Raw genomic sequence first — 12,525 nt, 5'->3', positions numbered from 1 at the left:
ATAGTGACGTAGAAAAATTATTATAGACAAAGTAGGCGAAAATTATAATGTGGGTCGTTCACTTATTATGTAACATAATTTCCTGGAGTAAGTGGGAAGAGGCAGGAGTGGATGTGATGAAGAGAGGAATTCTGAAGATTCAATTGTTATTTTTAGATAATTGATCAATATTGGGATATTTAATTATTGCACAGTTTTATGGGGATAATTAATAAATGATGTTACAAAACAAAAGAGAGGAATGTGGATGGGGGAGGAGAATTTGGTTCGATAAAGGCTATTTAAATTGAAATTCATGTTCTTTCCTGAAAAATTGCTAATTTTCTGTTATTTAATCTACAAAGATTCTTTTAATCATTGAAACTTGTCGTCACAGTGTTATATATAAGAACAGTGCCAGCTTTGGCGTAACAGTATCAATAAAAATAATAATATATGGACAGTTCCTTGGGTATGACCACTAAATGATGTTATATTAAAGAGAAAGAGAGAGATAAGGAGAAGTGGGAAGTGGGTTAAATATGATTTAAATACAGGTTCCAATGATTGTATTGCACATTTCTTGAAAATAATCCAATATTGTGTTATTTAATGACTAAACTGTTCAATAGGGATGATTACCAAATGATTTTTAAAAATAAGAAAGAGAAAGAGAAGGAAGGAGAGGGAGAATGGGTTAATTGCGATTTAAATCCAAATTCTTAAGATTTCATTGCTGACTCTTAGGAATTGACCAATATTATGATATTTCATAAGTAAACGATTCTATTGGGATGATTGATAAATGATATTAAAAACAAAAGAGAGAAGGACGGGGTGGAAGTAGTAATTGCTGTTCAAATTGAAATTCTAAAGATTTCACTGTGCTTTGCTAAAAATTACAGTTTTTTGTCTTATTTAATATGTGCACGGTTTCAGGGGGATTATTACGAAATGATGTTACAATATAAGACTGATTAGAAGGTTGGAGAGCGGTGAAGTTTGCTTTTGAAGCTCTTTTTAACTGGAAATTCTGACATTTCTAAGACGTCATTTGTGAATCTACAATGTAGACAATATTAGAGAGATGAGGGGGAAGGGGCATCTGAATCTTTACTGTACTAGAAGTACTAACAATTTCAACAATACAGGGAAAACAATAGAGATGAGGGGAGAGGGAACACATGCAATTCTACTAAACTGTATGTACAAACGTCATGAAAGACGTCATTCACAAATCAACAATATAGGCAGCAACAAAAATTACTACAAATTTAAATCAAGAGTCTCAAGAGATAATCATCAATATTATCGTAATTACTTAGCTCATAAGCATCTCTATAAGCCAATAAATCCTCTAGATAGTAAAGTTAATCAAAAAAAAATTTGAATTTGCCACCCAGGTTGATCAACAAATTATTCGGTCGTAAATTCAGTCAACTAAAGTGATTAATAAGGTACACAAAATTTCAAGAGAGGAATGCCTTAAAAAGAGATCCAGAATAGCCTTTAATTTGGTTGTTTCCACTCATTCAGTAGATATCAATTTAAGTTTTTATAACTTTTTATATATGTTAGCTAGCAAACATCCCTTAATATGATTTTTTTTTATTATTACTTCTTCTTCTTCCTCATAATCATCATCTATTTCTTTCCCTTATACAGTTTTTTTTTACGAGACTTTCGCATTTCATTTTCTTTTTTCCACTGAACGTGTATAATACATATTATATTATTATTTTTTTTTCCCTCAAATATGTGTATATACATATATTTTGCAGAGTATACCGAGAGAGAGCGAGAGCAGAAACTCTCACAGACACTGTACTATATTGTGTCTTTGAACGGCATACAACAGAGTCGAAGAAAGAAAAGTAAAATAAAATAAAAATTTTTTTTTTTGACTTATTCTCGCGCTAGTCGTGCTATAGAGCAGACGGAAACGGAATATAGCTCCGCATTAAATAATATATAAAATAACAAAGACTTTACAAAAATTTCATACGAGAAAAGAAAAGAAAAAAAAAAAAAGTTTTTCATATTCGGAACAATTTTTTTTATAAAGAGAAAAATTTCTTTTTCACTCTTGCTTTGTGAGAAATATTGTGTATATCTATCTATCTATTATGTATTAGTTCTTTTTTTTATGTTGAATTGAAACTCAAGGAAAGAAAAATAAAAAATAGGTTATTATTTATGATTATGATCTGCAACTAAAGAGAATAGCCAAAAAAAAAAAATCATAATTGTGAACATAAAATAAGAATCATATTAATAGCAATAAGTGAGAAAAGAGGAAATAATCAGAATTAACAGTTTCATCAAAAGAAGAGAAGTGGAAATAAATTGTGAACAGACAAAAAAGAGATTTGTATTAAGCAACATTTTTGAGAAGAAGATAATTAATTTAAATATACTTAAATATTGAATTACAAACGGCGGAGAGTGAGTGAGAGAACGTAACGTCGTGTGGATAGAAGTAAGCAGAAGGTGGAGGAGGAAGAAACATTGAATGAACCTTTTTTAACCTATTAAAAAGGTTTCCGAGATTTCTCTCTCAATATAATGACTATTTGATGTTGAACAAATAAAAAAAAGCTTAACTTTACTATATGTGAATATTATACATCTCAATAGAGTAGAGACAGTGCTACATAGTTCAAAAAAAAAAGAGAATTTACAATAATAACAATAATTAAATATATTTACACACATACGTGTAGCTACTATAAATGAGAAGAAAATCTTACTGTTTTTTTTTTGTTGTTAGCAAGGCCAAACGCATGAAAGATAACATGTTTCACTTTTAAAGCAGCAGTAAGCAAGTAGCACCCAAAAAAGACAATTTTTTTTTATTTTTCTCTCAATCTATTAAAGTATTGTCGACGATAAAGTCAGAGAGACTGCAAATCATAATTTTTCATATTAAAGTGAAAAAGGATATCCAACATCGAGACATATAGAGACTGAATCATTTTACATAAGGATATAAATTTCAATTATTTTTCCAGTGCATATTAAAAAGAAGAAGGCTCACAAATTTTTTTTTTGTGGATTGTGTGTGTATATGTGCAAATAATACATTAAATGAGTTATTGAGTTCATATACTGATTATTCATATAATATATTATAAGCTAGCAAGTAGCTTGCTGAAACCAGAGAGGCGAACGAAAAAAAAAGAACACGAAGAAAAAAATAACAGAGTAACATAAAGTGGAGATTAATAAAATTTATTTGCCAATCAACATGACCTTACCAGAAACAAACGAAGAACAGCGAGGGGAAGAGGAGTTTTTTTCAGAGAATGATGACGATGAAACAAGGACATTTAGACGAGCAAAAAATAAGCTCTCAATGATATCAAATGAGTTAAGAATGCGTGAAAAGCGAAAAAGAGTGTTACAAATGTGTCTTAGGAAGCTGGAACGTATTAAAGATTCCGAAAATAATTTAAGAATATCCGTAATTATTCACAATACATATTCGCGTTTAACGGCAGATATTAAACGTGATAAACAAAGGGGCCAGAATAGATATCAACAGCAACAGCAGCAGCAACAAAATTACAAGTAAGTAATACACATATATATATAGTTATATGGATACATATAATGTAATAACGAAATGAAAACGATGAACAAAAGCAACATCATCTCTGTAGTAAAATCTACAATAAATCAAAGAAATAAAAAAGCGTACACTTGTAGACTCGGTAATATCTCTCGTAAGTCGTCGTAGTCGAAATCGTATTATTATAAAATGAAGAAAAAAGAAAAACATATAAATGGGGAGAGAGAGAATAAGAGAGACTGACTGCCAGTGAGAAGACAGAATGTACAAATATTTTTAGTGACTTATTGCTACAGTTAATGGTGCTTGTGCATTCATTTTGTCTTTATTGGTTGATTAGTTCATTAATATATTGAGAATTATATGGTTATAATGATGCGGGTTATTTGGATTATGATTTTGCCACTTTTTTGAAGGTTGCATGATGAGAATTAGGTTAGGATATTTACTTTTGAGCTAGAAATATGAAAAATGCTTTTCGAAGTGAGACGATGAAAAATTAAATTATTTAAATTTAAAAAAGTCGTTAAAATTGACACTTTTAATTCTTGATATGCGTTTACAAATCCCAAACCACAAAGCAAGCATATCAAAAAAAAAAACTTTTTTTTAAAGTGTATGGAATGTATGCGTATGTTTGTATATGCTGAACGTGAAAATAAAAGATTATATGGTATCATATTCATTTAAATGTTAATTACTCATATTAGCTGTGGGTTTTCTGTTATCACTATATGTGAGCTTTTTAATTGTCACGAAGTGAAATAAAAAAAATTTGTAGCATTGAAAAAAATAAAAAAAAACTTCGTAAAACGTTCAACACACAGACGTCACGGCGATCATATGTTCGAGACGCATTGCACTTTATGTGCATATGTATATATATATATATACAACTACAAATATTGATAATAATTTATTAAATGTTAATGAATTCACTTAATTATGAACTCAACATTTTTTTTTATTCCATTTTGCAATTGCAATTAATTTTATTATAAATTAAATAAATTTATTAACACATGCCATGAAAAAGCAGATCACGAGAGAATGAGAGAACTGAGTATATATGGGATAGAGAGTCTAGCAATTTTGAAAAGTGAAAATTGCATCAAATATGAAAAAATAATTCTAATCTCTTAATTCAATTTCACCATAACTATAAATCCATAAATCTACATTCATTGAGTAAGCTCTAATGCAATCAAAATTGGAATGTTTCTGTCTAATCATCTTCTATCCATCCATAGAATGAGATAGATGAAAAATTATTATTGAGGGAGTGAGACAAGCACAGAAAAAATTATGATTTACCATATTTTTTTTTTCGGAAAGTTATAAAGTTTCCAAGATATTATACTACATACAAACACATACTCGAAACCGTAACTGAAATACCATACAATAGAAATTTTTAACGAAAAAATGTTTTAGTTTTTTTTTTCTTCTCTCTTTTACTGCTATTAACGTTTTTTCAGTATTCTTTTTATTCTCTTGTTGTTTGATTGAATTTAAATCCCGTAAAAAAAAAGACAAAAGCTTCGGCTATGGAGAATATGAATGAATGAATTAAGAATAAGAACGACTAAAAACGTGAAGAATGGAATGAATTTCTAGAGAGAGAATAAATCGTTAGAACAATTAATTAATTTTAATAAAGAGCTATATGTAAAGTTTAATGCACGTGGTACATTCTTCTCACTTTAAATTCATTATATCAAAAATCTAAATCAATTGGGAATTTCCTCATTTATGAAATTATAAGAATGTGGACTCATTGTGACTTTGTAAAAGATGATAATGATATTTCATTATATTTTATCGATAGGTAACGCGTGTATGCGAAATGTCTATACTATTAAAAAAAATCATGTACAAAGGTAGTCGCCGTGGAATGCTTTTGTTCAATTATTGTATAATTTAGTGTTCTAAAGTTTAACGGTAATTTAGAATTTGAAAAATTCAAACTTTTAATGGTTGGTATTTTGGAATTTCTTAATTTTTGGTTATTATACCCGATCTGTACATATTGAAAGGGGTTTAAGGCCATAGCTAGTAACGCTTGATTTTTTCCAAAATAAGGAGGTCGTGGTTGACCCTCCAAGCTCCTGTCAAGACTCTCCCTCCCTGAAATACGCCTCTGATGAAGCAACAAAATACTTAGAACGAAATCACAGACAATTGACAAATTGACACTTGCTAGAACAGACAAGAATCTTGTTAATGAGTATGGTCACTAAATTGAGTATCCTCATGAGCACGCTCATTTAGATGGGAATTCTTATTGTCTGTTAGGGTTGGTTTTAAGACAGTGGTGAACAATCTTTCTAGTACCATAACACATCTTGGTGTTCAGTCACGACAGGTTTATCGCATTTCCAAAAGCACTTGGCAGAGCTCGAAGTCGACTTGAATTTTATTTGCAGTCAAGTCAACTTGAGTTGACTTTTCCATAAAAAATCCGAGTCGACTTCAACACGAGTCTGACATTTGACAGCATATTATTGTGCCGTGATACGTAGATTGTCCATCACTGTTCTAAGTGTTCTGTCGCCTCGAAGCCTCGTCGTCGTGCTGACATTATTTCAACATGTGCCAATCGGGTTGTTATCCACTTAATAATTAATGACTTTGCTCTATTCGAAAAAGTTTTTTTTTTTGCAATTTTCTATCTAAACTTCAAAACTAACGATAAAAGAAAAGATATTCCGTGTGCATCTACAAAATGGCATTAAATAAATCACAAAAAAAAATAAAAGTTTTTCAACTTTCTAAATCATCCCAATAACAAATTATAGTAAATAATACAATTTACTAACCCGAAGTGAATGAAAAAAAGCTTATTTGTTTTGTAAACATGCGCTAAAGAGAAGACAGTTTTTCGCTATACTTAACGTAGGCAGAACTTTTGGGCGTTTTTTGATTGATCACTTTGTAAATCATAAAAGAATTTATATTTTTTTATTCCTTCTTTTGCGCTACTTAATGCGTGAATGTTAATAATTCTTTGTATTGTGCCTAAGCGGAAGTCAAGAAAAAAATTTTGTAATTAGTTATCAAATTAACGGGCATGAATATTTTGAAAGTGGCAAGCTTCTTGTTCTTGATTGTTTTTTTTTGAAAAATATTACAATATTTTGAAATGAATTATGTTGTTAACTTGTTAGGGCATTACTCATCTATTACGTATAAATTTATAATGCTTATAGCACAAAAGCCTGACTGTATAATATTATTGTGTATATAACTCGTTCTAGTGAATTTCATCACATATAATTGTACAGTTCAATATTTATTTAAAAATCGAAAAAAAGGGATATAATACATTCCGTGACAAATGAAGCAAGTAAAAAGCAATTTTGGAGTTGAATGAAAAAATCATTTAATAAATTATGAGTTGTATTTTATTATTAATTATCAATTTTTCACAAAATGTAGAGGAATTTAAACTTTTTTTTGATTATTGATTTCTTAAAATTCATTGTTTTGAGTGGGGTTTAATGATTTAAGATTGATAAAATAATTTAACAATTGGAATTTAAAAGATTTGAATTTTCAATTTTATTCAATTTAAAATTTTCAAAAATTTGAATTTTCAATTTTATTCAATTTAAAATTTTCAAAAACTTTATTTTTCAATTTTATTTAATTTAAAATTTTTGTGTTATTTTAAAAATTATTTTAAAATTTTATTGATTTTTCACGATAACGCTTAAAAGCAGGAGGGGGTGGGGGTGTCAAATACAGAATATTTTATATTTTGTTAAATAAATCTACAAAAGAGGAGGGGAGGGGGTACCCAAAAATTATTTGAAATATCAAATTACGCAACAACTCAATATCCCCTAATTGTAAGTTGTGCAAAAACTCACAATTCACAAAATATGAACAAATGAATCTTTTAACCTCCATAATCCATGAGTTATGACTCTATTAAGACATTCTTGCAATTTTAAATTCCCAAAAACCGTTAATATCATTATTTATTCTCAATATCATTTTCGCACCTTTGTTGTTCACACCAAATTAACTAAACAAATAGAGAAAGAGACTCGCGACAGGTGAAAGTTCAATAAAAAGAAGTCCAATACGATAATCGCATTAACTTCTAATGAGCGAAAAAGAATGAATGTGGGCAACCTATTGAGTTCATTTCCAATTTATCGGTTATAAAGAAGGCGACAAATAAGCACAATCATTAAAAAATTATCAAAAAATCTCTACAGCACACGACTGATAAAGAGGGATAAACAAATCGAGAGTGAGATTTTTTTCAATAATCTTTATGCGCTAAGCAGTAGCAATATTATTGCTTTTTATTCACCGTTAGAAAAGCGTATGTACATTATTATTGTACAACAACAGCAGTAGCGAATACACAAAAAAAAGAGGAAAAAAATGTGTAATAAAAAAAAAAAAATTCATAATATTTCTCACTACGAGCCAAAAAGAGATATTGAATACATAATAACAATACGTGCTGTTGATTTTTATTTTTCTACTTCATATTTTCGACTTCTTTTGAAAGAGAAATCAAAAAAGTGTATTTTTTTATTTGTTGTGCCTTCTTACGAAGCATGAAACGTAGAAATAAAAAAACAAAACTGTGAATTTAGTTCTCAAAACAGTGAATGAGTTTTTGGTGTATGTACATGAGAACTAATAGGGTAATACTAACCAACCATGATTACTTTGTCTATCTAGCCATAAAATGCTGGTATTGCAGTGGAAATACATATTATATTGCGCAAAAATATATATATACATACACTTCTCTCATTCTCGTCTCTTCTCTTCTGTGTTTTTATTTCAATTTATTTTATTATTATTGTACTTTTTGCCTCCTCCTCCTTCTTATTCCCTTTTTTATTTTATACCATTCGATAAACTCTAAACTAAAGGCCATCACTTCATATTCAATATATCGATAAATTAATATCTTTAGTGGTTATCGCTTCATAATATTGTTGTTGTTGCTTTCTATTTTTTCATCATCATTTTCTTCTTGCTGTACATTCTACAATACACATATTGTGAATCTGAAAAAAAAAGTCTTCTTATTCTTCCTTCATGTGCACCCTTTCATATCCCATAGTATCATTTAAAAAGCGATTTGTCTCTTCTCTTTTCATTTTCGGGAAGTAAGCAATGTAATGCGATGTGTATAAAATCAAATCTTCTACACAATACACATAGTCTATATAATATTGAGAGAATTGAGGGTGAGAGAATAATATTTGGCACGAGAGCGGGACTATTAACCCGAAGCGGAGTGAGAGAGAGAGATGAAATGTTTTGTAAAGAGTGTTGAAAAATGCAAGCAACAGTAAAAAAGAGAACGACCTTTTTTTTTCATTCGTTCGTGTGTGCTGTATGCTTGAACATTTTCATAATTTATTCTTCTCCATATACTTCCATCCAAAAAATAAATGAACAAAATACATTGCGGAAAGTTTAAAAGCTGATATTTTTTTTTTGGCTACACATAATTTTCTCTGTAGAGTCTTGTCACCTTCAATTGATTTCCAGTTTCCTTGAACCATAACAAGCTTCCAAATTTCAAAAAAATGAAAAGTTTTTTTCGGGTGTTTCACTAAGTAGATGTTGCTGTATAAATAAGAGACTTTTTTGATTGCAAAATTTGCATGGAGGAACGTAATCGTTTGGAATTCATTTTGACTTACGAGTTGGCTAGACAGGCGTCGCTTTAAATAATTTATTATTGCTAGTGAGCAGACATTTAGCTCTTTTTTTTTGTGTTGAGATTTTAATATAATAGGATGATAAATTTATAAGGAGTATTGCGACAGAATTTTTGATTAGATTTGAAAGTTATTGAACTCATCGAAAGTCTTTTACTGAATACACTCAAAATTTTTTGTCTCACTTCAAAATGTATTTTTCAAATATTTTGCTTTAAACTTACTAATGTTATGAGATTATCATTGAGTCTCAATCTAAAACATGGCAAAAATCAGTAACAAGTCATTAAAACCTTCAGAATATTAAATACGTTCCATATTTTATGAAAAAGTAAATATTTCTCGTCAAGTGTGTACGAAAAACGATAGAAAGTAAACAAAAACAAACAGACGTAATATTTGAGTACGAAAAAATTGATTTTTAGATCTTTATCTAAATGCACTTTAATCATCAACCTGTTGGTGGTTTATGTATACTTGCTTTATATTCACCTAAAAGTATATAACTATAACAATGTAGTATAAAGAAGCAAAACAAAAAAAAGAGACTAAATTGAGGTCATTTTACAAGTGTATTATATATTTTTTAGTCTACTACCTATTATGACACTAAATACTAAATGAATTAAATGTTTTTGTTTTTTTTGTTCTGCTACATGTGCGGCGCGGTTCGTTTGTATGAGACTCTCCCTTTTGTATATAACTACTTTACAGCTATCTCATTGCCGTAAACTAACTCTCCGTGTTGAGAATGCATAAGTGCAATGTACATTAATTCATAACACGCGAATATATAAAAAAATAAATGAAAATCGTTTAAATAATTAATCAATTTTTCTCTTTTTTTTTTCGTCCATCCAATAGAGAATCACAACAAAAAAACCAAAATTCACCAAAGACAGACATGGAGAGGAAATTGGATTTAGATAATTTAGAGGAATTATGTTCAATAGACAGTCCAATTCATGATCCAATACTAAAAAACTCCGAAGAGATTGAGCAAGCACTATCAAGAAAGCGAAAGGCAGAAGTAGAGCAGGCACTATTGTCATACCATCAGTTAGAAAAACGTCTAAAGTCAGACGCGTTTCACGATATATCTGAAGGTCAAAACGACTTAAGCATGCATTGCAACAACAATAATAATTTACTTAATAGTTTTCAATGTGGCAAAGCAGCAGCTCTCGATTCATCCAACGGAATCTTCCAATCGCTCGTTGTCAAATCACTAGAAACATGAAAACAATAAGACAGAGAGGATTATCATGGGCTCTAACTCTAACTCTAGTATTTGATTCTTTTTTTTTATATAACAATTTAGAGTTTTTTGAAAGTTGATTGTAAGCCACACACAATATTTTATTTGTTAGTACCAAAGTATGCCACACTGCTATATCTCTTTCTATATATATATATATATATATATATATATTAAAATACATATATATCTCTCTCTACCTTTTAAAAAAAGACGATGAAAGAAATGTGTGTATGGATGTCTCAAATATGAAAAAAAAACACAACAATTATAAATTGTTATTCCATGAACACAAGAAGAAAAGTTACGAAAAAAAAAAACTATATAAATTAACTAAAAATGCGAAACATTTAAGTGAAAGGCATTTTTTTTTACTGTAAAATAGTGGAAAAACTTTGAAAGAAAAGAAGTATATTTGTATACATAAATAAAAAAATTGTTTTATCTGTAACGTATACCAGAGTTGTTATCTAAACCCCGATATGTGGCTTTTGTGGTTCCCGACCAGGAAGCTTAATAGATTTCTTTCTTTTTTTTGTTGGGGGTTTGAGGATAAATAAAGACTGAAAAAAAAAAAAATAAAATAAATTTTTTTGTGTGACATTTGTCATATCTGATAAAATAAGAGGTCAAATTGAGAGTTTTAATGATTTATCTTTTTGTAGGGTTCGCCCAGATGCGCAGGCCTGCAGCAGGCCTGCAGTTTCTATTGTTCTAGATGCGCATCCAGATGCGCATCCAATTGCATCCAACTGCATCCATCTGAACTTTTTGTATGGAAATTTTTTTCATAAAAAATGATGAAAAATTGCATTTTTGAGAGTTTTTCACCGTCGTAATTGGAAAACTAAATCAAAAATAACATTTTCTACGATATTCTAACTTTATTTTAAAAAATTAAAAATATTTAATTTTCCAGTGTTTTTCCAAGTTTTTCATCATTATATATGAAAATTAAGGGAAAACTAGCATTTTCCAAGATTTTTCATCATTAAAATATGTGAATTCATGTGAAAAATTGTCATTTTCAGAGTTTTTAAAGTATTTAGTTAAATTTTCAGATGCATTTGGATGCGCATCCAGATGCGCAGGCCTGCTGCAGGCCTGCAGTTTTCTGCATCTCTGCATCTATCTGCATCTAATTTTGGCGAACCCTATCTTTTTGGAATTACAGTTACAAATTTTTTTTATGAGATTAATGCTTACTTGTTGTAACATTAATAAAATTCATGGGAAAATGTCATTACTATAGGCTGATAAAGTATGAATGAATTACTAAATGTTCTCGGAAAAGTATCAGTTTCGATAGCTGTGAGGCTTAGTAATTTTTTTTTCATTTGTGCGAAATGTGATAAGGGGCCGTTCACTTATTACGTTACGCAAAAAAACGAATTTCTAGACCCCCCCTCCCCCCCTCGTTACAAAATGTCGTTACAAAAAAAAATTTTTGGTTGAGGCTGTTACAAAATCCTAGACCCCCCCTCCCCCCTAAAAAGCGAACGTAATAAGTGAACGGCCCCTAAGATTTTTTGGCATTTTTGTATGGTTTTGGGATTGATGATGAAATCCTAATTATGGACATACCCAAATAGTACAAGTCGATTAATTGATTTAAAGTCCGATTCCAGGTCGACTAGATTTTAGACCAGTGTTCGAAGTCGACTCAAAATTTATATGAAGTCTAGTGGACTTGAGTCGACATTTTCATACAAAATCCGAGTCGAATTCAAGCGCTGCTCTAAACTAAGACCAAATTGCACCCAAATCTGATCTGGAGCTATAGTCATGATGACATAGGGTTGGATTTTCAACCAGTATTAAGCTGTGTGCCTTTTGGATATGAATCTACCCAAAAAGTACAAGACAGTAAATTGATCCACAATCCGAAGACATGGTGCAACATGTTAGGAATATCATAACGGCCTGGTGTCGGTATTGGTGTCACTAGCTTGACTGAAGCATGGTGTCAAATTTAAATCGAATCAGATACCAAGTCAGAGTCACACCCGACATGG

At 30.0% G+C, this 12,525-nt stretch overlaps 1 protein-coding gene across 1 annotated transcript; it reads left to right on the top strand.

The window, feature by feature from the left end:
- The first annotated feature begins 1,722 nt into the window (after positions 1-1,722).
- On the top strand, positions 1,723-11,135 carry LOC139094005 (uncharacterized). The gene is made up of 2 exons (XM_070644875.1): positions 1,723-3,549; positions 10,117-11,135. Exons 1-2 carry the CDS (start codon positions 3,227-3,229, stop codon positions 10,490-10,492), a joined length of 699 nt encoding a protein of 232 aa, XP_070500976.1. The 5' UTR covers positions 1,723-3,226; the 3' UTR covers positions 10,493-11,135.
- Positions 11,136-12,525: the final 1,390 nt, after the last annotated feature.

This window comes from Chironomus tepperi, unplaced genomic scaffold (genome assembly GCF_022539635.2).
Source record: "Chironomus tepperi strain 1889 unplaced genomic scaffold, CSIRO-AGI_Ctep_v1 contig_33, whole genome shotgun sequence".
NCBI classification, from domain to species: Eukaryota; Metazoa; Arthropoda; class Insecta; order Diptera; family Chironomidae; genus Chironomus; species Chironomus tepperi.
This window is presented reverse-complemented; position numbering and strand designations above follow the sequence as displayed.